The sequence below is a fragment of the Neolamprologus brichardi genome, chromosome 4 (assembly GCF_056152115.1).
Source record: "Neolamprologus brichardi isolate AB-2024 chromosome 4, ASM5615211v1, whole genome shotgun sequence".
NCBI classification, from domain to species: Eukaryota; Metazoa; Chordata; class Actinopteri; order Cichliformes; family Cichlidae; genus Neolamprologus; species Neolamprologus brichardi.
In genome coordinates, this window is record NC_142107.1 from 10,185,350 (window position 1) to 10,211,214 (window position 25,865).

Genomic DNA, 25,865 nt, shown 5'->3' on the forward strand with positions numbered 1-25,865 from the left:
AAACCTAAAATTCCTATCTCAAAAATTTAGCATATCATGAAAAGGTTCTCTAAACGAGCTATTAACCTAATCATCTGAATCAACGAATTAACTCTAAACACCTGCAATCATATAATGATTACAATATCGAAAAGAACAAATGCCTGAATCCTAAATTGTGGATATCCTATTGTTGTGATCTAAAGTGTAACACTAAATGTGATTAAAACACTAAAAATCTGGACTCCTGGGCTCATGACTGGAAGGATCACCAGCCCGAGGAAAACACAAAATACACATGACCCCGTGACAAAGACAATTCATTCTTGAATGAAGACATTGATCTGACTTTTTAAAATTTTGCCAATTGTGTTTATTATTAATTTGGGAAATAGAAAGTGTGTGTGTGTGTGGGGGGGGGGGGGGGGGGGGGGGGGGAGGGGTGTAAAGAAGAAGGGAAAGGAAAGGGATAGAAAGAAGGAAAGAGATAGAGGAGAGAAAACCCCAACAATCCCCTCTGAGCAAGCACTAGGTGCAACAGTGGATAGGAAAAACTCCCTATAAAGGAAGAAACCTATGACAGAACCAGGCTCTAGAAGGGGCAGTCAACTGTCGGGACTGGTTGGGGGGTGAGGGTGAAAAGAGAGAGAGGGGGGGGGGGGGGGGGGGAGATGGGACAAGTGTTAGGAGTTAAAGGGAGATTGGTGAGGGAGAGGTGTCGGGAGAGAAAGGGAGAGAAAGGGAGAGGAAAGGTGAAAATTAAGATGGAACAGAGGTGGAGGAAGACGAGGTGACATCAGCAGTAGAAAAAGTAGAAAAAGAAGAAAAAGCAGGAGTGTTCCTCCTCCAGAAGAAGCGGAAGCGTTTTTTCTTCTTTTCCACAAGCTTTTCCACGAGCACTTTTTTCTCTAGGATGAGGGTTCTCAGCTGATCGATTGTCTCTGCATTCTCCTGCTCAAGTTTCTTGCATGTTTTCTCCACTTCTTCTAATTTGGCTTGTTTGTCTTCAAGCCTTTCTTTCATGTCCAGATTTTCCTTCTCTTCAAGGATTTCTTTATTCTTTTGCAGAGCTTCATCAAGCATTACTTGCAAGCCTTTGTTGTGTTTCTCGATGTTCTGAAGCTTGCAGTCCAGATGTTTCTGTTTCATGTCTTGCTGTTCTTTCTCTTGAAGGAAATCTTTATTTCTCTGCAGAGCTTTATCAAGCTTTATTTTCTGCGCTGTGTATTTTTCCTGCACGTCTTCAAGCTTGCAGTCCATCTGTTTCTGTTTAATTTCTTGTTGCTTTTGTTCTTGAAGCAACTCCTTATTTTTGTTCAGTGTTTTATCAAGCTTTACCTGAAGCGCTTTGTATTTTTCCTCCGTGCCTTGGAGTTTGCACTGCTTCATGTCCTGTTGATCTTTTTCATGGAGGAGCTCTTTAATTTTTTGCAGAGCTTCATTAAGCTTTATTTGCAAGCCTTTGTTGTGTTTCTCCATGTCCTGAAGCTTGAAATCCATTTCCTTCTGTTTTATCTCCTGTAGCCTTTTTTCTTGAAGAAAGTCTTCCTTTGTGTGCGGTCTTTCATCAAGCTTTACCTGCAGCGCTCTGTTTTTCTCCTCCATTTCTTGGAGTTGGCACTGCATGTCTCTCTGGTTAATGTCCAGATTTTCCTTCTCTTCAAGGATTTCTTTATTCTTTTGCAGAGCTTCATCAAGCATTACTTGCAAGCCTTCGTTGTGTTTCTCGATGTTCTGAAGCTTGCAATCCAGATGTTTCTGTTTCATGTCTTGCTGTTCTTTCTCTTGAAGAAAATCTTTATTTCTCTGCAGTGCTTTATCAAGCTTTATTTTCTGCGCTGTGTATTTTTCCTGCACGTCTTCAAGCTTGCAGTCCATCTGTTTTTGTTTAATTTCTTGTTGTTTTTGTTCTTGAAGCAACTCCTTATTTTTGTTCAGTGTTTTATCAAGCTTTACCTGAAGCGCTTTGTATTTTTCCTCCATGCCTTGGAGTTTGTTCTGCTTCATGTCCTGTTGATCTTTTTCATGGAGGAGCTCTTTATTTTTTTGGAGAGCTTCATTAAGCTTGATTTGCAAGCCTTTGTTGTGTTTCTCCATGTCCTGAAGCTTGAAATCCATTTCCTTCTGTTTTATCTCCTGTAGCCTTTTTTCTTGAAGAAAGTCTTCCTTTGTGGGTCTTTCATCAAGCTTTACCTGCAGCGCTCTGTTTTTCTCCTCCATTTCTTGGAGTTGGCACTGCAAGTCTCTCTGGTTTATTTTCAGGTGTTCGTTCTCTTCAAGGATTTCTTTATTTTTTTTTCTCTGAGACATGTTTGAATCTGTAAACTGTCACTCTCAAAAGGATCCAAATGTTTTAAAAGATTTCTCTGGCGAATGTTTGAACGCTACCAACATAAATGCTGCGAATAACGGACTAAAAGTGGTTGTGTCTCACCCCTATTTAAGGATTCTTAAGGATCAAAGGATCAAAGGACAAAGTGGTCATAAGATTCTAAACGTGTCATAGTTGCCAACAGATGGTGGCAGTTTAGTTTCCTTTTTGCATTTGAAAATAAACACTGGGCTGATTTTAACACCCATTACAAGAAGTGTTTTTAATCATTCTTTTTAAATCATAATCAGGTTACCACAAATTGTTTTTTAATTTAGTAGAACTCAAAATGTTTGTCAGTGGGTAAACAATTCATAATGCACCTTCAGGAACATCAAGTTATTCTTAGTACAGCATACTTGCAATGAATAAGTTGTCCTAACAGTCATCTTAAGTAAACTTTACTCAATTTTTTGGAGGTAACGAGTTTGCATAGTTTTTTGAGTTCTGGGAACTAATTAGATTTTACAGTGCAGTAGTTTGAACATTTATAATAACATTTCTGCACACTGGAACAAACCTGTCTCCTTTGCTAGAACTGTTGCTAACACTTATGAGATGAAAATGAATCTTCCATCGTGAAGATAGAGAGTGACAAATGTTACTTTTCTTTTTTTCTTTATATCTAAACTTTAAAAACAAAAAACTGCTGAAATTACCTGGACTGCCTCAGCCCAGGTGATGTAACATTAGCAGACAGACGGTTTGATGTTGCAGAATCTTTGGAGCTGTACCATGCTGAACTGAGGAGCCAAAAGGAAGAACTAACTGGTGTTATGTGTCAAATTAACTGACATGTTAGCTGGTGGAAATATATATATATATATAATCTCTTTTTTATAATAAATATTCAAAAACTTTATTTAAACTAAGATTTTAAAAATATGTGCAGTGATTGATGTGCTTTCAGGCACATGCTTCAATCCACACACAAATACAAAACGATCTGACCACACGTACAACTGTTTCACAAACTCTATAAAACATTCACACTCCAACGGATGCATCAGAAAGCAACTTGGGATTACAATCTTGTCCAAGGATATTTGGCCTGCAGATTGGAGCAGCCAGGGATCAAACCAGAAAACTTTCTGATCAAAAGCTGACTTGTGCTAAATCCTGAATGGCAGCCACCCCATTTTAGCCAGCCAAGATTAAATGGCGAATTCTTTAATTACAGAGTTAGGGATTGTTACATGGAACTCAAAAGAAATGTTGAACCCATCCAGTGGCGTGTCTAGAAAAATTTTGTTGGGGGGGGCCAGGTAGGGGCATAGATTTGGAGAAGGGTGGCAGATGTAATTGGCAGATAATGTTAAAAACAATTCTACCAACCGTTAACCATAATTCAATAACCCTATAAACCTAATAACCGAATGCGCTTTTAACTCTTATTAGAATGAGATTTTAACCACTACGGTGCAAAGTTGTTAGATACTGTGTTGATAAAGTACAAGAGATACAATCAGTCAGTGTTTATTCAGCAGTCAAGGACATCAATATTTGCATAGTATTTTTACTGACGTGTAGTGCACATATGTTTCGGGCAAAAACATTTTCGAATATTAAAATACGAACATGTACAGTAAGATAACAGGAATTTGCATTACTTGAAAATTAAACAAACACACTTTTTAAAAAAAAATTTAAAAAAATGAAACATTCTGTAAGGTAAAAACAATGTGTAATGTAAATGAGTTATACTCCAAAGAGGTGTAAATCATGACATGCTTGCTCGGCGTAACCACTGTTTCACAGTATTTATGTTAATAAAGTTCGCATGACCTGCTGTCATCTATTACACAATCTGAAGATCCCACTTCCTCTTCCTCACATTTAATCTGATGACTGCTGGTGTCTCTTTTTTGTTGCAGTGATGATCGATTGATTAGTAAGAATGTGCAACTTTATGATTGGATCCCCAAAAAACTAGTCATCACATACAGTACTGCGTAAAAGTCTTGAGCCACCCATTATTCTTTATGTCTTGGCAGGTGGATGATTTATTGAAACATACATGGATATACATATACAGGATATACAGTAAAAACAGAGCTTGTACTATTCTAACGAGCTTCAGAGTGAATATTAAGTATGAGTGCCTTTATTCTTCAGCTCTATGTCAACTCTGTGAGGATCTTCAGGATCAGTTCTCCAGGGTTCATGAAGGATGTTCAAAGCTCTTTTTTGGATGTTTCTGCCTTTTGTTCTGTTCTCTGTCAGGATGATCTCACAGAGATCTGGCTCTGGGGAGGCCCATCCATGACTGATAGTGTTCCCCTATATGTTCTTCTATCCAGGTATGATTTAATTATTAGCAGATGTGTTCCAGATGGTGGATCAAACTGATTGTATTTTTCTTCCTTCATAATTCATCTGTTTATCAAAGATCTCCAACATCACAGACTGACCTACAGCTGAGACCATAACAGAGCAATCTGTCTGAGAGACTGCAGTCAGTCCAAATTGGGCTGCAACTGTTTGGAGACGGGTTGCCTCCCACCAGACAATCTGTGCAGTTACTCTGCAGTCAAAAGACGCTGAGGGTGTTACACGATCAACATCTGAGCCTTTAGTTGGTTTAGTTGGTTGCTGGAACTACTTGCAGTTTGTCATCAAACAAAAAAGAAAATTCAGTGTAATCACGGGACAACCACAGATTTATCTTTCCCTCAGGGGTGGGGGACTCTAAATTGCATCCTCAACATGTCTTGAAGTTCTCCAGAGGCCTGGTAATGAACTGATCATTTGATTCCGGTGTTTTGACCCAGGGTGATATCTAAAACCTGCAGGAGACGGGGCCTTGAGGCTGGAGTTCCCCACCCCTGCTCTAGTCCAATATGATAAAAGCTAGCTTGGCTCGTACTAACTGCTAATGGAAGGAATCCGGTCTTTGGGTGATGACATGATGAATCCTGCTTCCGGGCCCAAACTACTCTGTGTTTAATAAGGCTTTTGTGTTTTTTACATGTTTTAATGCTTTGTATCTTGTTCTATTTAATCTCAACAAGCCCTAAAAAACAGTCAGTGATCACTGTCGGCTTCTCTCGGGTTTTATTACCACTAATCATTTTAAAGCTCAGTTTTCAAAACCTTATGATGTAACTGCAGTCCAGCCCATGCAGCAGTATATTAATAACTAATCTCGTATTGTGGATGGATTATCTCAGCTGTTCTCCCGACTGAAGTTCGGTCCGTTTACAGCATCCTGCCATGCGATTGCATTTGTCCTGAACCTTCGGAAACACTCACGTTTACTTTGAGTGGAAAAAAGTTAGCGTTCATCATCTAGCTTCTCTGTTTATATTATGTTAACATAGCTGTGTCGCTAGCGATCAAGTAGCACATCATTATATACCAGCTAACCCAATTTCAGTAACCCTACAAACGTCACTATTTTGTTTTCTGTCTTTATTTATGTTGGAATTGATAGCAGAGCTGTACGTTTTAATTTGTTTTGCAAATCTCTCATTCAGAACATGCTATATTTTATTAACAGATAAGTTACGGAATAGAGTAATCTCAAGAAACATCCTTCAGCTACTTTTTTACTTTTACTTGAGTAAAGAAGTTGAGTCAGTACTTCAACTTTTAGTGGAGTATTTTTAACAGTAGTTTATGAACTTTTACTTAACTACAGAATGTCTGTACTTTTGCCTCAAATGGGAATGTCTGACTAGCTGATGGTATAAATTTCTGGCTTCAGACTAGTTTTTGCACCTTTACTGACAGTATAGTTGCTCGGTTAACATCTCTCACTTACTTTTGCTCTCTGCCTTTCAACCTGCATTAAAGAGAACATCTCAAAGGCAAAGTATGGTTTAATGCCACCCAAGCAGATCAATACTAAAACTCCATCCCTTTTAGTTACATTAATTAAATTTCCTGCAGCAGGACATTCACTTTAGTTAATTTGTGTGAAAAAAAGCAAAGTAGAAAGTTGTGATTTAACATAAACTTTATTTTACAGTTATTACATAGGAGAGAGAGATTCTTAAGCATTCTGGGCCTGAGCTGCCATCATTCGCTCTTTTTGCTTCATTAGACATTTCCTTGCACTGGCATAAGCTCCCAGGTCTCCATCTACAAAGAGGAAAGATGACAATTTAATACATGAAGCGGCTGTGCAGCAAAACAGAAAAAGCTCTACAAAAATCAGGAAATCACAATATGCAAAAACCCAAATCTCCTTTACATAGGAAAAGAAAAGCAAACTCAAACTCAAAAGCTGGAAACAATGACACTTAATGATACATGTTGTGTGCCATGACTGAACACTTATTGCTTATAAACTGCACACATCAAAGCTCTGGAACAGCTCAGTACTTACAGCGTGACTGGAAGTTCTTTGTCACCTCATTGAACTGCTGAATTTCCTTAGCACAGTTCTGCTGGTAGCTGTGTCCTTCTCTCTGCTGGCAGGCCCTCAAACGCTCCTGGATCACCTTCACGATCTCCTGATCCACTTTGCTGAGGGACAAGACAGAAACACAAGGGGATTTTCATTTTCTGTCAAAGTCTGTCAGACAGACTTGCCATCTTCTGATCTCTCCCAAATTGTTATGTGTCTTTCAGTCTGGCTGACTGGAATGCTCTAATGCTGCTTGAGACCGTTCTGAAGCCAGCAAGCACCATACTGGCAGTTTGCTTTGTGTCATTGTGCTACAAGGTGAACTGCTGCCCCCTATTCATGTTACTGCACTCTGGTAAACACAGTTTCTTTAATGTTCTCCTATATTTGGCTACACTCATTATTTTTTATTTATTTAATGCAGTACACATTTTTTTTATAAAATGAATTTTGAGCTTTGTAAATATTTACTCAATCACTTTCCACCCTACTGATTAAAAAAAACCAAAAAAAAAACAAACAAAAAAAAAACAGTGAATGAGAGTTTTTTGATGTCAGAGGGGCATGCTAACAAAACTTGTACTTCCTGACCTGCACCATGTTATTTATTCAAAATGCCCACAAACCTTTCGACAAACATGAAGCCCAAAAGATGAGGTTGTGATGTGAGTATTTTGCGTTTTTGTAGACGATTTTACGACTTATATGTTGAGATTATCTAGGCATAATGTAATATGTGTTTGATTCATTAACAGTGTGTGTGTTACACTTGTGCCTCCACTCAAGTTGAAACATCCTTAGGGCTTTTAATGCACAATAAATGATGTCTGTATATATTTGCAAAACGCATTTCAGTTGCTTAAATTTAATTAGTTTACAAAACAACTCTAAAACTATGTTTTCCTTTGTCATTGACATTACAAAGTGCAGACTGGTGGACAAAAAATGCATTCATGTGAAAAGTTTTCATCCCTCTGAATCTCACTCGTATGTTACTTACTAGTCTCTCCTCCACTGCATCTCTGCCTCGTAGTAGCAGGGATAATCTCCCTCTTTGCACTCCGTCAGGTCAGGAACACGACGGAACTTCTGGTGGTAGTACACGATCTTGTTTTTAGCCCGAATACTGTCAACAGCATCTGGGCGAAGGAAGGAAAGGGTTCAAAGCTCATATAAACTCAGTCCAGGCTGAGTAAGTTGTACCATTGCTAGCATAAACATCTCACTAACCGCGGACTTCTACCGCAAAACCTGACATCTACTCGCACAAAACAAAGCTTGTAACTTATCTAGATTTAAATAATTCAGTGGAAGAAAAAGCACCACTTTAAATAAACCATCATGCGTATACAGCGTCCTCAGTTCCTATGCTATGTTGTTGAGCTACCCTGTTAGCCGAGTTAGCTTCCAGTTACCTCTAAATGTGGTGACAGGCAGGTCCACGGAATAATAGAAGAGCTTAGACAAAATCAGAGCTGGGTTTGGCAGTGCTGTTTGTTTGTCCACAACCGGAGTCTGCCGAGGAGGCTCTGGGTATGCCCCTTTATCGTAGTCTGCAGGCATTTTTGTACCCTGTTTTGAGCAAAACTGAAAAACCCTACAATTCGACCTCGACAGGTCTCCTTTGGACGGAGCGCATGCGCAGGAAAAGCAACATAATGGCGAATTAGAGGTCAGCAAATAAAAGTGTTCGAACGTCCTTATGCCAGTCTTTATTATTGAATTAGAATTTTTACAAATAAAACCAACTTAAATGAAAAGTTGGAACGAGCTCACTTCAGTTTTCTTAAAATATGAAAGTCGAAGGGTAAAGGTCGCAGGTTGGACTGTTGTACTAGTTAGCTACAGTAGGGGGCGGCAGAGAGCCGACTATGATAACTTAAGGTGGGATGCAAAAGTCTTGAACCACCCTTCTTTTCTCAATATTTTGCTAGGAAAATGGGAAATTGTGCTTGAAAATACTTGTACTCATCAGTACTTAGCATGACAACTTTAATTCTTTAACATAGTCTGAACTTTCTTAGGTAAGCTTTATATCCAGTCTATTGTGATGAACCAAGATTTGAACCTGACTTGAACAAGAATTTCAAATTTGGATTCTATGCTATTCCAGACCTGTTGCCACAGATTTTTAGTGCACTTCTCGTGTATTTCAGCATACCTCAACCTTTTTTACCTTCACTAAAAATAGCCTCTTGACAGTCACCCCTTCCACTGAGACCATTTCAGCAAACAGTAGATGGGTCAGCTGAAGGGCCAGATTCATCTCTCAGGTCATGTGTCAGCTCTTTACTGGATCCCCTTGCCCCCTCTATTTCTTAAGGACATGAGTTTCTGAATCCATCGGTGTGGAGTGGTCCTGGGCTGAAAAAACGAAATCAGGTCAACATTGGTCACATGATCACATGACAGCGAAGACTTTCTTCCTCCTCCTCTCCTTTCTTGGTTGTACGGTTCCTGTCCACTAGGCCTCCCCACCACCTCAGACCTCTGACATTACCATCTTCCCTCCTCCTATCTGGTCAGGACTTGGCAGAGACTGTCTTGTTTGAAAGCGGATATGTCCCCTCATCTGGGCCAAACACCAAATTAGAGCCCTGTGTATCATCTTATGCATGACTCTAGCATCTGCACTGGTTTCTGTCTCTTTCTATCTGTCGCTGGGACAATCCGCAGACATGGTCAGTGCTCCTTGTGGTTTTGGTTGTTTTCTTCTTTAAAGGATAGTTAAAGCTGCACTTTTTGGACTGTCTTTGCCTGTGTGTGTAATGATTTATCACTTTCTTTGACCTTTTGAATTTCTAAGAGTGTATGAAGCACACTGAAATCTAGTACTGGCTACGCTTAGGAGAGCACGTGGAACACTGCGCTGGTGACCTTTTTTTCTATAACAAGACACCATCGTTTCAAGTTTTCTTAATTATTTTATTTGGATTTCTGAATTACATGAGATATGAAACAGAAACAGAGCGAAGCAGAAGCACATGGCCTGAATACAAAGGCAACAGATTGGAAGATCATGAAAGATGACTCGTTTTGTTTTCCGCTAACTTAACACTGTTAAAGATTTGGAGGAAGTTAAAGAAAATGAGGAAATTATCACAAACAGTTGCTCAAAAACATGACTGATGTCACCATATAATACAGTAACTAAAATGAATAATTTGTTTTGCTACGTAAATGTGTGCTACACCTTTAGTATAAAGTGATGTGGGTGTCTCCCACCACTGATGTGTACATTCAAATGTACACATCTGGATACGTGTGGACATCAGCTTATGTTGTACACTGGCAGTGTGTTTATGACCTGACAAATAATCAAAATGAGATGGTAACTGTAAAAATGAAAGTAACACTAAACACCCATGGGTTATCTAAATGTCATCAATTTGGGCGTGCACCAACTCCATTGTGGCTTTTCAGTCTCATCGCAAATTCCATGCTCCTCGCCACGGGCACATGGGGTTCCTGCCTTGCAAGCGAAGCAAGAAGCACAGGGGGAGGGTGCGTTCATGGCCCAAAGATAACCCCAGCCATCCCGTCCACCTCACTGCCTTCCTGGGATATAAGGCGGGCATGACCCACACGCTGAGAGAGGTGCACCGCACTGCCCTCAGTATGTAAACATTGATGGATGCAAGACTTTAGAAAATCTGTTATCTATTTAGTATATAGCATGGATTTTTTTAGAGATGTAAATAGAAATTGAAAGTTGAATAAAATCAAATGATACAGAAAGAATAAAGTGAGCACTGCTCAGGCTGCATTCAAGCTGTTAGTGTTAAAAACTGAAAGCCTGCTTTGATTTTGTGCTGAGGCTAAACTTAAAACGCAGTCCTTCACGTCTCTTTTGTTTCGCATATTTTTTTTTACCTTTTTATCACCCTCTGTTTACCTGCTGCATGCTTCACTGACTTGAATCTGTCAGTTTTCCTAGCAAGATCTGCCTCCTTCTGTCTTCCACAGAGCAATCAAAGCGAGAAGAAGTTGAGGCGGTGACCATCATCGAGACTCCGCCTGTCATTGTGGTGGGTGTTGTGGGATACATCAAAACGATCCGTGGTTTGCGCTCCCTGAAAACCATCTTTGCTGAGCACCTGAGTGACGAGTGCAAGCGCAGATTTTATAAAAACTGGTATGCGCGTGTGATCATTTAAAGCTCTCCTGTTCATAGAAGTAATTGACCCATACATACGCTCTTGTCACACTGTTGTTATGCGCTGAGCTTTTCTGTGTTTCAGGTATAAGAGCAAGAAGAAGGCCTTCACTAAGTATGCTAAGAAGTGGCAGGATGAGACAGGCAAGAAGCAGCTTGACAAAGACTTCAATGCCATGAAGAAGTACTGTTCAGTCATCAGGGTTATTGTTCACTCACAGGTAGGTTCTAAAATCACCATCCTGTATCACATTAGCTCCGTTTTTAGTTTTCCATCTGATTTCATCGGCTAGTATAATCACTGATATTTATTTACTTGATCTCCTTCTGTTAAATCTCTCCCTTGGAGGGGGCAGAGGTGTCAGAGTTATCCAACTGCCCACATGCAACTGAGACAAAAGCCTCCAAATCCCCAAACTCTTGGGTGTCGGTAGCTGGATGGCTCTGACTACAACGATTACCCTGTGGGGAGCACTGGAGGGCAGTTTCAAATAGCAGTTTATAAATAATTTTCACGGGGGATGAAGGCCACTCACAGAGTCTTTGCCTTTATGTTGGCAGCATGAAGCCAAAGATCAGCCAAGATTTCAGTTCTTAAAATCCTGCTAAGATCAGCCTCAGCTCATGAAGAAAAACATCAACATGCACATATAAATATCAGAGTTGTTCCGAGTGACTGGTGTTACATCTGAGAGTTCAAACATGGCCACATGCTGAATAATAAATCTAATTATAGTAACTTGAAAGCCAGATGCTTTTCAGTATGCTTCTCAAGCTCTGCACTTAACAACATAGTTGTTTTAGACTTGGGAGCTGCTTCTGTTTGCAGCTTGCAGGCTTCCCTAATTAGTTTTCATCTGCCTCCAGATGCGACTGTTGCCCTTAAGGCAGAAAAAAGCTCACGTCGTGGAGGTGCAGCTAAATGGGGGTACCATCTCGGACAAGGTGGACTGGGCGAAGGAGCACCTGGAGCAGGCTGTGCCCGTATCTGCCGTCTTCTACCAGGATGAGATGATTGATGTCATCGGTGTCACGAAAGGTCACGGCTTCAAAGGTAGGAAATGTGCTGTGGCAGCCCCAGGCGTTGAAAAGTTTAATCAGTAATAAACCGGAAGGTCCAACCATGACTTTTACGTTTTTGGGCTGATAGGCGTGACAAGCCGCTGGCACACAAAGAAACTCCCACGGAAGACTCACAAGGGTTTGAGGAAGGTGGCTTGTATTGGAGCCTGGCATCCTGCCCGTGTGGGCTTCACTGAAGCTCGCGCTGGTCAGAAAGGCTATCATCACCGCACTGAGATCAACAAAAAGGTTTATAGCTTTAAGAACTTATTTGTGCACACCTAGTCACATTTCTAAAAATGTTTGTTGGTTGCCTAAACATCTCTTTAAATAAGGAGTATTATGAATTATTATTATTAGTATGAGGGGTTTTCCATAATTGAAATCTTGATGTCCTCTTTTGTTTTCTCAGATCTACCGTATTGGTAGGGGTCTTCACATCCAGGATGGAAAAGTGATCCGGAACAATGCGTCTACTAACTATGACATCAGCCAGAAAACCATTACCCCCATAGTACTCCCAGCTTTGTGTTACAGTATCATATTGTGCATGAAAGTTTTCTCGTATCCAAAGTCGATATTTATAATGTATCAACAGTAATGTAAAACGAAGAGTTTGCATCAGGTGAGATATTTTAACCTTTATTACATTTATGTCACAGGGAGGCTTTCCTCGCTATGGTGAAGTGAATAATGACTTTGTCATGGTGAAAGGCTGCGTTATCGGGGCTAAAAAACGTGTCCTCACCCTTCGAAAGGTAGGGTGAGGAATTTAAAGTCTTCAGCTCTTACAGGTATCATTCGTGTAAGTGTACTGTTTAACGTTTGTGGCTGCTCCTCCTCACAGTCTTTACTCACGCACACATCGCGCAAGTCCAAGGAAGGCATCGAGCTCAAGTTCATTGACACCACTTCCAAATTTGGCCATGGGCGCTTCCAGACAGCCCAGGAGAAGAGAGCATTTATGGTGAGTGTGAAAAAACAACCAAAAAGAAAAAAACAACCAAAAAACCCCAACTGAATACCAGGAAGCAAAGATTTTGAACGAGTGAGGCAAAATAACTGCACAATATGATTCAAATGTTCAAACTATCCACTGATGACATAATAAAATCTGTAATTATTCTGCTGTATTTTAACTCCCGACCTCTTGTTTACCTGCAGGGGCCTCTGAAGAAAGACACCCAAAAAACAATGCCAGGTCCTCTGCCAGAGGAGGCCTGAAAGTGTGGATTATAAACCCTACAAAACAATAAAATGTGTAAGTTATACTTGAATTTTGTGTTTTAACTGCATTTGTGTTTCTAATCAATAAGGAACACATGAGGAACGTTTTCATCAAATTTTATTCTCTCCTGGATGGATGGACGGATGGATGATAGTTGGCTCAAACAGCATTCCCTTTTAAAAATACATCAATAACCCTTTAATTTTGTGCAGTTAGCAGTTGTCAGCATTGTAAAAAACATTTCTCTTGTCAGTAATGAACTTCACAGTAGGGGGCACTGCAGCATCATTCTCACAGTCAGGAGGTCACTGCTGAGCTCAGCGAGGCTTCAGGAGACATTTGTCCTGCACTGGTAACAGAGAACCCACTCAAGCTGGGACCCAGCTGCAGCAGCCTCTGAATCCATTAGAGATTCAGGATAATAGCTGAACATCAGCAATTTTGCCTCAACATCTGAGGCGTCAGCCGCGCCTACTCTGACAGGTACTCCTGAGACTCCATGGACGATTGCTGGGATGAGGAATGGATTGAGGAATGGTGGGATGCGGGTGGGTTGTCCAGTCCAGATGTCATGAGGGGCAGATAAAGATCATCCATGTTGGGCATGACAAGCACTTTCTGTTCAGAGACAAAGGACAACACAACCATATTTAATTACTAATGCAATCATTAAACGTTATCGTCACAGACGCAGGAAATTTCTGCTGACGCTGATATCAATCTGTCAGAACATAAATGCATGAATTATTAATCGGAATCATCCCCGTGGGCAAACGGAAACACTGATGGACTGACCTGGAACTCACACTGCAGTTTTTTCTCAATCCACTCAGTGACATGAGTGAAGGTGACCTCCCTCTCCCCCAGCATGGGACGCACGTGAAGGTCCAACCTGGGAGGCACCCGAAAACTGTACCTGAAAGAGAGCGGCTATCACCATGGTGTATAATGAGTAAAGAAACAAAACCTGCAGTTTGCATTGAATTTCTTGATGGTAATTAAATTCAGTGAAGTGACAGCCAAGAGAATCAGCACCATATCCTGTCAGTAGGAGGAGGAGGGATGTTGATGGCCAGCGTCCCAGAAAGCTCCAGGACCTCAACGCTCAGCATCAGGGGCATGTTGGAGACCTCAGATATCTTCTTTCTTATGTACTCATTCTCTGTGGCTTTCTGGAAGTATTTGGACTTTGCTATCTTGTCCACGAATCTCAAGATTTTCCTGCTTGTCCTGCCACCTGCGTGCCTGTAAAGGGTAAAGACCAAGAACAGTCAATAGGGACTAACTCATAGTGATGAAATGTCATCACCATGCCTTCATATTTCTAGGTGGAAGTTACCCGTCGGCTGCCATTACAGGACTCTTGTCTCCCACGCATCCGTGTAGCTCAGATGGAGGGACCTCCTCTTCATCAGATGACCCCGCGCTGGATGACTCTTCATCACTATCAGCCAGTATACACAGCTTCATCTTAGAACTGAAAAAAACATAACAGTTCTAGTCATCATATCAACCTGCTCAGGTTAAAAACACATTTCTTCGCAAACACTGAAATGTTAAAGTGGGTCTCACCCCACTTTCTGGGTCTCTGGTACACTGTGAGCCTCATCCTCTCCCTCTTTACCCAGCTTACACAGGTTCATCTTGGTCTCCAGGGTCATCTGAAGGCAGCCGGTGTACACCAACTCTAGCTGTAGCCACAGACCTTGGGGATAAAAGTGTAGAGAAAAAAAGGAAGGGCTTAAAGCTTACAGCAGCTGAATTCTTAATTAGTTCAAAACCCTGAGTTTGGTTTGGTCTCTCTTCTTAATCCGTTTTGGCACAGTGCTGTGCAGAAGGGACATTAGACTGGCGGATGATAGCTTCGGCTAGTTATTGTTGGTCGACGATAGCTCGGGCTAAGAGGATTGCTAATCGCTTCAGCGGGAGACAATGGAAAGCTTTTAGGATGGCCATGACAAACCAAACTCAGTAATGAAACAATTGAGATCTTGGCCTCTACTCACAGCAGGAATGCGACTGAGAAGAGATCTGGGTATACGCTGTTAAGTAACCACTGTGTCTGGCTACTCCTCGCATGCAGTTAAAATGCGTGCATTAGAAAGTACTTGACAAATGAAGCATATGAACACAACCATGGTGTACCTCTGGAGTCCAGCGTAGGTTTAGATGTGCTAAGGATGTGAGGTAGGCAGGTGCCCATGTCCAGATCAGCTAGAGTCAGCTCATTCATGAAGTACGGCAGCTACAATGAGACAAAGGGAGTCTTTTATTAGTCCGATTGGTGCATTCACGTCAGTAACAGAAACCTCTTAAAATATAGTCAGGCAAAAGCACAGCAGAAGTATTACAAGGCTGGCTAATTACCTCCAAGAAATGAGCGAGCAGGGGAAACTATACTGTGTGAATATGTGTGTGACTGTGTAAGAGAAAAAAAAACAGAAGGTCTGTGTCACAGAGGAGTGCATGCAATGAGCAATGGGATGCTGCAGGAGCATCAGTGCTCCTCTAAGCACTCCCCACCCATTGCCCTGGGAGCCAGAGGGAGTGCATTATCAGCAGACTCACTCTCTCTCTCTCTCTCACACACACACACACACACACACACACACACACACACACACACACACACACACACACACACACACACACACACACATACACACACAACCCCATTCAGCTATCTTAGTGAGGACCTTCATTGACAGGTTTCCCTAGCCCCTTCCCCAAACCCTAACCATTAAAAATGAATGCCTAACCCTTACCCTAAACCTAACCATAACCCAATTGTAACTCTGACACTAAAACCACATTTTGAGCCTCAAAAAGGCCTTCAAACTTGTGAGAACCGGTGAGTGTGTCCTCACAAGTGACTGTTGGTTCTCACAAGTATAGTAGAATGCAGATTTTGGTCCTCACAAAGATAGCTAGACAGGAACACACACACACACACACACAGAAAAGGAGAAATGCAGCGTTTGTGCACTTAATGTCATGTATTTTGACCTCTGACCTGGTGTTCAGGCTGTCCTACAGTTTATTTCGTTTCCATCTCTTTAAGAAGCCACGTCATTAGTCACAGTGACACTGCTGATGCTGTGGTATCTGACTAAGCTCAAAAAATAAATAACATTTTCAGCTCCCCTATGCCAACTGCTAACTTTTTGTGATCCATGAAAGGCATCACAGAATGAGCAACACTCAACCTATGGTTAGTGTATCTGGCAGCTTTGTTTGCTAGTATGATTGGGATGCACTTGTCCCCTTATAGAGCAGTAAACCACAGGCGTGATGCATCACAGCAGTTCTGGTAGCATGCAGGGGCCAAACATGTGATTTTTATGTTTCTCTTTCCTTTAGTTTGCTAAAAAACAAACAAAAAATAAAAACACACCTAACCTACACACATTCTCATACACCATCACCTTGATCTTGCTGAGTTTCTTCTGGATTTTGTGCGCCACCTGATCGGCCCAGTATTTCTCCCAGAGAAAGTCCCAGAAGATTCTTCCCACCAGACAGTTAACCCAGGTGGGCTCACTCTCTGCAGAGCATTCCCCCGGCCCAGTACCTGCATCAGCCTCAGCCCCACCCTGACCTCCAGAACCATGCTCTTTGGCGTCAATCTGCAGGAAATATTTTTTTAAAAATTAGACATATATATTTCCACAAACATTTTCAGGAGTAAAATGGCCAAATAGGACTGAGAAACAAAAAACACATTTGCATTGTCATCTAAAATAAACACCACTCTCATTTTCTGTGGCACCTCCTCTAAACATCTGAACAGACTGTCCCTCTGTGGGGGTTCCAATCCCAAACCACCTTATCCAGCATTAGAAGCACAGACAAGTATGTTCCAGTCACAATGAGTTACTATTTATAGTTTTCCAGCCAGATGATATCTGATATTGCTGAATACAAAAATTTGGTCCAGTCAGCAGGTGTATTTAGCTGAGCCAGCATTCTGGACAAGGCTCATGTGAGCACAGAGAACACTATAAAAGAAAAGCGGATATAAAGCAGCTCTGATCAGTGGGGGTTATTGTGACATGAGTTAAACAGGGCAAAGACACACTGCTATATCTCCCCCCAATGGAAAAAAAACAATTTAAATGGAAAATGAAAAACAGTGACGGGAAGTTTAAAGTTTACATCACTTCGAGAGATGCTTGATAGTCAATCTAAAGCTTGTTCACTGACCTTTTTGCAAGTCGTGGGGCTTCCCTTGTCACTGTGGCAGGGGCTGGGGGTGGGATTGAAACTTTCTGAGCCCATTAGCTGAGTCATGTAGGAGCTGTAGTCCAATAGGGTTCTTGCTTTCATTGCTCCTGGGAAATCAGGCAGCTCCTCTGTGCTTTCTTTAATGGTCTCTCCACTGCTTAGTGTTTCTGTGTGACACATTTGAAAGTAAAGAGTTGGTGAATCTAAAAATACTGCTGAAAGAAGGATCGAATAAGGCAAATTTGGCATTGAGTAACTTGTAGTACATGTATTTTAAATGAAAGAGGTGACTTTTCCGGGCTACATATAGTATTGCAACCAGCTAAATTTCTCCATATCACTCAACCAAGTCGTCTTCTTACCTATGTTTCCTTCATCTCTTACACTGGTCTGGGCTAAGGCTCTAGAGGCTGACACAAAATGCTGGAACCACTCCTCCTTCTCTCTTCCAGTGCGGCCAAACAGGTAGAGGGTGACGGGAAACTGCTGGTGGGGATCTGTGTTTTTCTCTGCCCTTTCTTCTTCGGTTTCCTGCCCTTCAACCATGCTTTCCTCCCCTACCTCCCCCTCAGCCAGAGTGATGCAGATTGGGTACTTCCTGTTCCACACCCTCTTACGAGCCAAACCAGGAGGCACCAGAGACACCTGAAGAAGAAGGACAAACTATTCATTTCATTTCTGTTCCATCTGCATTTATACAACATGCTCTGAAAGCACTGCCAGTGAATGTGTGTTAACTTTACTCTGTTATCATACAGGGAGAGCTACTTTAGCTTGCCTCAGTGGGCAGGTGAGATATCGGAGAGGTCCGGTTTATTCGTTTTGGTCATAACTGTTTCCGTGGGCGCAGAGAAATAAGAGCAAGGGGTTCAGGTGGTTCTAATGTCCATCTGAAAGGCAGGCTTGCGTTCTCACAAATGAACTGACCTTACAGTTAGCCAGCTGGTAAGTGCGTGAACGCAGAAACACGGCTTTGTGGGGTGTCTCGTCGAAAGAAGCCCAACGGGCGATGTTGGCACGTGGGTATGCTAGTTGCAGCCGGCTGCCTTCCAGTGTAACATAGACAGAGTGTGTGATGGAGGGGTGGAAAGTCTCAGGGTCATAGCTGTGGGTCTCATTCATCCAGCCCTGAAAGTGAGTAATAAGAACATTTAATCCAAAAGGACAGGATTCAAGCAGAAACCTCTGCAGCCACAAACCACTTTATGTTTTCTTGGTAAAACTAAAGTACATCTACAAATACAAATATTTGTATTTGTATTGAGGCTGCATTTAACCAAGAGTTGACATTTAAGCATTAAATACGGCTAGGGAAGCAAAGATTGTACTGTGGCAAATTAGATCCACAGCAAGTGGTGCAAACTGTGACAAACAGCTCAGCGGGAGGGGAAACACGAGCCAGGGCACAATACAACTCTCACTTAACACCGCAGATGAGTCTAGACTATTGTGTGCTGTTAGTAGGCCCTCTATCCTGATACAATTTGTCTTTTTTAAAATCTTTTTAAGTATCACTGTTCTAGTCAGACTGACACAGAAGTACTTTGAGAAAGCTATTATCAGACTGCACCTCTCTTTCATGGATAATAATCGGTCCTCAGTGGCTACTTTTAAAACAGCAATTACCTAAAAACGATTCCATTAAGCACCATTCAAAGCACTATCTTTCTTTGATGCTATCTAATGCCCGCTGATCTTTGATATTTTGATCTCTCATCCTGCAAAACAAACATTTGAGCATTTCCATGTAGCCAAATTAGCAAAAGAGGAAACAGAAAAGGAGTGGCTGCAGAGGTTATTTTGCATACAGAGGCAGATCGGAGTGTGCGTAATCACTACAATGGCTCCTTAAACGGCAACATGTTTGTGATGGAAATGCTGTAATAATCTTTATCATATTAATGGTTGCAAATGAACACAAAGCAGAGTAAAAGCAGGTGGAAAGCTATTAAAACAGATTCATTGTGGCAATACAAACTTTGACCTGCACAATTTCATTTAGAGGGAAAACAACAGTCCTCCTGGGTATCTGTCGTCTTGACTGCATACGGATTTAGAGGTAACATTTAGATTAGTCTTCTTCTATGCTCATGTATAGAGTAATTTTTAAAACTCATTTATTACCTGTAGGTTGTGTAGATTTGCGAGCTCTCCGTCCAGTGGGTTGTCGTTCACGGCACTGAGTTTGCTATGTAAGACCCAGTTCCTTTTGGCGGCTGAGCGCTGTGGGGCAAACATGAACACCAGCACCAAGCCCAGCATAAAGCCACATGCAACCCCCACGGACAGACCTGTCACGTAGGGAGGAAGAGGCAGGACAAAGAAACCATAAGCTAGGAGGCCCACAGGAAAGAGCCAGTAAAGAGGCAAAGATGAACCTGGCACTGTCACTTGACACTGAGGGTAAGTTCTAGGATGTGTCTCTCTGGAGCTGTTCTGACGCTCCACCACCTGAATCATATCCCCATAGGTGCAGATTTCCAAATGTTTGTCTCTGCTGAGGGTGTGCCGTTCTGGGGAGATGGAGGATTTTGTTAATGAATCCTTTTGGAGTCGTCTGACGGCAGTGTCACACACCCCTTTGTGCTCACCGTCAGTCCTCCTCCGACACCTGAGGCCTGCTTCATCGCTGCTTCCATCTCTTCCACCAGTGCTGTGGGAGGCTGGTGATTCTCCTGCACCAGAAGTCCTCCCCTGCTTGGGGCTTCCAGAGCTTTCATCCCCCATAATCTTACTCAGCATGCTCAGTGGGTCCTGCATGGCCTCCGAGAACTTCCGCCGCGTGTCCTCCAGCTCGGCAATAAGCGAACTGCCCCGTGGCTCCGTGGGAGACATGCTGCCTGTGGAGGGAGGTGAAACCCAGGCATCGTTCTCATCCATTCCTCCTGTTTCAGGTCTGGCCTCCAGTATCTTTGGATATGTAAGCTGCTTAAAAGGATGCAAATGTAGCTTGGAGTCAGACTTGGAGAGGTTGACCTCTGGCTCTACACGGCGGGAAATCTCTGTGCTGAGAGACTTGACCAGACTGAGGAGGGGCTTGCTTCTTAAAGAGCTGCTTTCCCTTGGCTCCAGATCCGTGGAGGAAGATTTCACTAGGTTTGTGGTGACAGGCAGGCCTGCTGATGATTCTGATAGATCAGCTAACGAGCCTGGGGAAGAGGGGGAGTGAGGCAGGAAGAGAGGCTGGGAGCGTTGCCCTTGGCTAAGGTCCAGATTGATCCACAAATTGGGTTCAGGCCGGCTCTCCCTGCTTTCTGGTTTGTCTTTGGAAAAGGCCACAGAAGGACCCTCCTCATGGCGGTCCAAACTGAAGATCAGCTTGCTGTCCTCCATGATGGTTGTTAATGAGGAGCTAAGATGAGGATGTGGTCAAAAAGATGGAGTTGTAGCCCTCCGAGACACGAATGCATGGGAGACTGTAACTGCATTGACAACTGGAAAATCCTTCTCAGGGTACGTGCAGTCCATTGTGTTGGACCCTGAAAAAAATAGTGAAAATATAGTTTTAAATCCACTGCTCTGACCTGCCCTTTATTTCCTTTCTTTCTTTCCCCTTTCTCTTGTCACTTGTTTTTTCTCTCAGTCCTTTCTGCACCTTCCACCGTCTTTAACTACACCTCTGCGGGCATAAAGGGAACTCGGCTTCACTTTGTGCTGTCAGTTCACATATTGTCTGAGTCTAGTAATGTGGAGAGGGTGGACGAGCGGTTTGTTTTTGGAAAGGAGTTATCAGCACAGAGTGTCAGCTAATCCCAAATTAGATGCAGTGTTTCACTCTATTTGAGACATCAGTAATGCTTTAAAGATGCTCTGAAAGATACACAACACAATAACAGCCTTCTAGTATAGAGCTATTTTTTTTCCAACCACTGCCCAGTTTGCCTTAAAAGCACAACAATAAAACACTCCTTTCATAAGCTAGAGCTTTAAATGCACAACAATCTTTAACCTCCTAGGACCTGGCGTCCACATATGTGGACATAACATTTTGGGTTATTTAGACTAAAATACTCCATTTTGCTCTACAAAGGCCTAATATCCACTTACGAGGACATTGTACTGCTACTGTTTTATCAACATTTTAAATGAATATCCTCATATGTGGCTCTTATTTTTCTTAAAAACAAAAATAAGGTTAAAAAATAATAATAATAATAATAATCTGGTAATTCTTTGTTTTTACATTCATCGGGCCCCAATATGTCCAAATATCAAAGAAATTAAAAATGCATGTCGTGGAAGAGTTCGGGTCTTAGGAGGTTAAAAACCCTTTAAATCAATCACGAGCATATATCATTGCCAGGCAGACTGTACAGTCTAATTCACTGAGAGTCAACACATCAAACGGCTGTAATCTTCCTGATTAAAGAAGCTTTTGTAACAGAGAACTAAATCACTCAGGGCACAAGTTGCATTTGATGAATCAGTCAGTTTCAAGTGCATTTATCCATAAACTAGCTTACACACACAACACAGTGTGATCTGCAGTATCAGTCAAGCTTTATGAGCAATGTAATGTGACCCTGCTCATCTGCATCATAATAAACTAAGAAATGTGGCTATTAGTGAGCAAATACAGTCATGCAAGCAAAATAAGAAGCAAAAATTTGAACAACATGATTAGTAATTGGTTCTGTGTGTTATAAATGATCTTGATGAACCCAATTTTCAGGGCTTGAAAAAGAAACCAGTTAACTTGCTTTGGGTGCCACCAAATCTCTCCGTGTCTCTGCACAACACTCATACAGCGAGATATTAATTTTAGCACCAAGCTGCTGGGCTGTTTGTCAAATCTAATTAACCAAAAGTGCTGCTCTTTGAGTGCTTAAGCTGCCCTAGACAGTACTGCATTACCCTAATCAATTTCCACTTGCAAGTCAATTTGGATCAGTTCGTGCTGACATGGGGAGGAAAACCTCCGCTGCTCAGTGGAATATAGAGTCAGCAGGGAGTTGGCAGCTTTCCAGGCAGGACTGTGGATGCAATTTTGCACAAGTAAGAGTGAGGAGGTGTAACCCTCAGAGGACTGGAGACAAAGGTACAGGTAAGCCTAGACCTCGTGTTCTTGGTTTGTCGTTTGGGAGTGGAAAGTGGAGCAGATATTCCTCTGGAAAAAAATATGAAGGATTAGAAGCTAAAATTAGAATCTACACACCAACATTTTTTCTGTCGCAGGAAAGAAATAATGAGCAGAAAAAAAAGAACTAAAAACACGGTTCAAAGGAGACAAGCTCATTTTGTAAGAGAAAGTAAAATGCAAAGAAACCGAGACAGCAATAAATCCTTTGTTATAACAGTTTAGTAGCTTGTTAAGAAAATAATAGAGAAATGATAACTGAAAATAAATGTGTTTTTTTTTAAATGTCACAAGCTAAAAGATCTTATACTCACGCAAAAGGACACTGATGGAAAAAGTCACACACTGAACTCTAAGAATGCACATGTCGTATTTCATAGGTCTGTAAGTTCAGACTCTATCTTCAGGTTAAGCTTCTGTTTCTTCTGTATTGCACACGTCATTTATACCTGCCCGTACACTCAAAACACGTTTGGTGTCACGATCCTGGGTCTTATGACCCAGTGTTTTGAGTTTTAGTTCTTTTGATGTTTATAGTGTTTGTTTAAGCTTATTAGGTTTCTTATGTTCATTTGCTTATTAGCTCCCTCTTGTGTTTTCAACCCCTGTGACGTCTCCCTTGCCCTTCGTGTGTTTCATGTCTGTGTGTCTTATGTTGTCATGTCTGCCTCTCATGTTTCCTGTTTTATTTTGAAGAGATCTTGTGTTCCTGTGTTCATCGTGTTTAGTTTTACTCTTCCACTGTGACATCGTTATGTTCATGTGTGTCAGCTGTCCCCCATGTGTTCCCACTTCTGTCATTAGCCTCCTGTGTGTATTTAGTCTGTGCGTTCTCATTCAGTCTTCGTCGGATCGTCTGTGTTGTTCCCATGTCAAGTCCTGCGTTCAGGTTTTCATATATATATATATATATATATATATATATATATATATATATATATATATATATATATATATATATATATATGCATGCGCTCATCTTCATTGCCATGCTTAGAGTTTTGTTTGTTTTTCTGCCAGGGTTTTTCATAGTTCGTGCTTCCTTTCTAGTTTACCCAGTTTAGGTTATTGCTTAGTTTGCATTGTTTTTGCCCTTTTATTTTGTACTGTTCTGTCCGCCTTAATAAACAGCTCCTCAGTTAAGTTTGGGTTTTAGAATGTCTGCACCTGGGTCCACTCTTCACACTCCACGCAGTTTGCCGAGGCAAACTGCGACATTTGGTCAATTCAACCATCGTCCTATATTCTCTGTAAATATTAACCACATCATTTAGTTTAAATTTAGGAGCATATTGCCTACTTGTGCGTATTTAGTATTTGCACTCTTCTTCATGTTGAAGAAAAATGTTTTGTTTTATTTGCACTATGTGTATGCACTGGGGCCTTTGAGATTTGCAGTTCCATCTCTCTGCACACTTGCATACAGCTGAGATGACAAAGTTCACGTTTGACACTGAAAGCGATATCAAATGCTGTGCATTTGATATATTCTTCCAGCATATTCTTCCAATTGGCAGACAGCAACATATGAGTCAGAATGGATTAATGCGGAGAGGGAATAATGATGGCACCAGCAGAGAGTCCCACTTTTATCCCTGACGTCAACACGGTTTTGAATTCTGCCAAAGTGTCATGTCTCCCCTGCTCTGTCCTCCTCTTGGCCTTTTTATCCTGGATTAAGTGGGGGGAATCGGATAAAGAGGAGACAAAATAATATTTCAATTGTTATTTTTTTCTGAGAAAGATTTAATTCATTAAAATAAAATAGATTGAACTGTTACCTGGGATCATTCGAGGACTGGCCCTAGAGGCTGGCATCATGCACCTTTCCATGCCATCCCTGTGCTTCTTAATCTTGCCCTCAAACAACCATTTGACCACGGTGACACATTTGGCACTGGGTGGTGTTTGTTTGGGTATCACAGGGTAAGTATCAGTGGACTTGAACTGAAGCAGGTTATTAAGATAATACTTCAGGGGCTTAAAGAGTCTGTACGAGCACATCCTCCCTCAAAACTTTTTTGTTTTTTAGCTTTTAAACCGTTCCCCGCTGATAAGTAGAGCTATTTCAAAACACACCAAATTCACCAATGCATGATGAGGACGAGAAAATCAGTGTCTCAAGACAAAATCCTACAACTCTGATTTTTTGGTAGTAAAAGAATCTATTCTATTGCACTGACTGAGAGATTTTTCCTAAACAAAAGAAAAACAGCAATGCGTTAGTACTTACCTAAACGTGCCATGACTGACCATCTGCCCCTCTAATATATCAGTGGCAGAGGTTGGGTGAGGTCCAGAGTAATTTATTGCGCTTCCAGCTCAGGCTGCAGTGATCGGTCTGGATGTGCTGCAGAGTGCGTGCTCTGCACACGGGGATGCACGCCACCCAGCCAACCACCTACCGCAGGAACGCTCACCCAGCTTCACTCACATCACCTTCGCTGGGAAAACCATCCAAACTCCCGAGAACAAATGACTGGCGTTTAAACGTTCAGCTTTGAGAGACAAGCAAGCCAGCGGCGGTGCCACGATTTGACATCGCCACTTCCGCCCGCTTCGGGAGGCGTCAGGCCGAAACAGAATAATGTGATTATTGGTGTCCTGGCTGCAGAGTGGACCAAACTGTAATCCAGATTAGATCTCAGAGGCCAACAGTTGGCGGAGTGACTCCTCCTCTCTGCTCTGCCCCACAGCGTGAAAACAGAGCCTGAGCTCAACCCTCCTCTCCGCTCCACACCGCAGTCCCTGCTGTACGCAGACTTATGTAATTGCGCGACCTGGAAAATTCACGCCGGGATTAATGTTCAAAAGACTGTTTTTATGGCAATCCAGCTAATGTTGAAGCCCCGCTTTCATCTGTGCGTGCAAACAGGAAACTTTTCATGACTCCCTTAAGGGATTAATTAATTTACTAATTACTTAATTGACTTAAATAATTAACATTGTTTTTTTTAAAGCGCCATATTAATGATTTGCATCACTGGGTTTGTGCTTGTGTGATTTAAAGGAATATTCATTTAGAAAGAGAAGATTTCCGTTTAGGATTAAACTCCTGCTCATTTTAACCGAGAGCAGCCGGGAGGCAATAATCTGATTTCCTGCGACTGCTTTTAGGCTGCCAGCTGTATTTGTGCTCGACGGTTGTATTGTTTTTATTATTATTATTATTATTATTATTATTATTATTATTATTATTATTATTATTTGTGCTTCAGATATCAGTTATTGCATAAACTTTTGGGTCCTGTGCTGAAACATGCAAACAAACAAAGGGTGGGTGCTAGCTTAATATAGCTTTTCGGGTAATCCACGGACAATCATTAATTATAAGTAACTGGGGTCTTAAAGGCTTGAAGTATTGAGGCACGGACCGCCTATAAAACAACAGTGTTGCGACATGGTGCATCAGTCCTA

At 41.7% G+C, this 25,865-nt stretch overlaps 4 protein-coding genes across 6 annotated transcripts; 1 reads left to right on the forward strand and 3 right to left on the reverse strand.

Annotated features, from left to right (window-relative positions):
- Positions 1–644: 644 nt before the first annotated feature.
- Positions 645–1,746, reverse strand: LOC148102951 (uncharacterized). Its single transcript, XM_087840421.1, has one exon. It carries the CDS (start codon positions 1,744–1,746, stop codon positions 739–741), a length of 1,008 nt encoding a protein of 335 aa, XP_087696547.1. The 3' UTR covers positions 645–738.
- Positions 1,747–6,290: 4,544 nt separating this feature from the next.
- On the reverse strand, positions 6,291–8,356 carry ndufb10 (NADH:ubiquinone oxidoreductase subunit B10). Its single transcript, XM_006791513.3, has 4 exons — positions 8,117–8,356; positions 7,702–7,840; positions 6,681–6,820; positions 6,291–6,433 (listed from the first exon to the last, which is right to left on the reverse strand). Exons 1-4 carry the CDS (start codon positions 8,262–8,264, stop codon positions 6,345–6,347), a joined length of 516 nt encoding a protein of 171 aa, XP_006791576.1. The 5' UTR covers positions 8,265–8,356; the 3' UTR covers positions 6,291–6,344.
- An 880-nt stretch (positions 8,357–9,236) lies between these two features.
- Positions 9,237–13,196, forward strand: LOC102799413 (large ribosomal subunit protein uL3-like). Of its 2 annotated transcripts, XM_006791511.3 has the most exons (10): positions 9,237–9,382; positions 10,125–10,317; positions 10,668–10,836; positions 10,943–11,078; positions 11,725–11,911; positions 12,008–12,168; positions 12,332–12,433; positions 12,582–12,677; positions 12,767–12,886; positions 13,084–13,196. In XM_006791511.3, exons 1-10 carry the CDS (start codon positions 9,317–9,319, stop codon positions 13,141–13,143), a joined length of 1,290 nt encoding a protein of 429 aa, XP_006791574.1. In that variant the 5' UTR covers positions 9,237–9,316; the 3' UTR covers positions 13,144–13,196. The 2 variants fall into 2 exon arrangements, with proteins under 2 accessions (XP_006791574.1, XP_006791575.1); XM_006791512.3 differs by lacking the exon at positions 10,125–10,317 and having other exon boundaries at positions 9,290–9,382.
- A 57-nt stretch (positions 13,197–13,253) lies between these two features.
- Positions 13,254–25,185, reverse strand: LOC102799128 (testis-expressed protein 2-like). 2 transcript variants are annotated; one of them, XM_087839771.1, is made up of 12 exons: positions 24,682–25,185; positions 19,496–20,850; positions 18,299–18,499; positions 17,734–18,016; positions 17,351–17,538; positions 16,573–16,773; positions 15,293–15,392; positions 14,720–14,852; positions 14,487–14,624; positions 14,183–14,392; positions 13,943–14,063; positions 13,254–13,765 (listed from the first exon to the last, which is right to left on the reverse strand). In XM_087839771.1, exons 2-12 carry the CDS (start codon positions 20,702–20,704, stop codon positions 13,619–13,621), a joined length of 2,931 nt encoding a protein of 976 aa, XP_087695897.1. In that variant the 5' UTR covers positions 20,705–20,850; positions 24,682–25,185; the 3' UTR covers positions 13,254–13,618. The 2 variants fall into 2 exon arrangements, with proteins under 2 accessions (XP_087695897.1, XP_087695898.1); XM_087839772.1 differs by lacking the exon at positions 24,682–25,185 and having other exon boundaries at positions 19,496–21,565.
- Between the last annotated feature and the right edge of the window lie 680 nt (positions 25,186–25,865).

Bases quoted from the DNA above. Each gene is read 5' to 3' on its own strand.
- LOC148102951 (XM_087840421.1), bottom strand. From the start codon at position 1,746: ATGAAACAGAAACATCTGGATTGCAAGCTTCAGAACATCGAGAAACAC.
- ndufb10 (XM_006791513.3), bottom strand. From the start codon at position 8,264: ATGCCTGCAGACTACGATAAAGGGGCATACCCAGAGCCTCCTCGGCAG. The intron at 7,841-8,116 runs GTAACTGGAAGC...TCCTTCGCCCAG, and splicing joins GCCTGTCACCACATTTAGAG to ATGCTGTTGACAGTATTCGG. The intron at 6,434-6,680 runs GTAAGTACTGAG...TCCTCTTTGTAG, and splicing joins AAAGAACTTCCAGTCACGCT to ATGGAGACCTGGGAGCTTAT.
- LOC102799413 (XM_006791511.3), top strand. From the start codon at position 9,317: ATGACTCTAGCATCTGCACTGGTTTCTGTCTCTTTCTATCTGTCGCTG. The intron at 10,837-10,942 runs GTATGCGCGTGT...TCTGTGTTTCAG, and splicing joins CGCAGATTTTATAAAAACTG to GTATAAGAGCAAGAAGAAGG. The intron at 12,434-12,581 runs GTACTCCCAGCT...TTTATGTCACAG, and splicing joins AGAAAACCATTACCCCCATA to GGAGGCTTTCCTCGCTATGG.
- LOC102799128 (XM_087839771.1), bottom strand. From the start codon at position 20,704: ATGGAGGACAGCAAGCTGATCTTCAGTTTGGACCGCCATGAGGAGGGT. The intron at 14,853-15,292 runs GTACACCATGGT...TTTATCCCCAAG, and splicing joins ACCTACGCTGGACTCCAGAG to GTCTGTGGCTACAGCTAGAG. The intron at 14,625-14,719 runs GTGAGACCCACT...TGTTTTTTTCAG, and splicing joins CCAGAGACCCAGAAAGTGGG to TTCTAAGATGAAGCTGTGTA.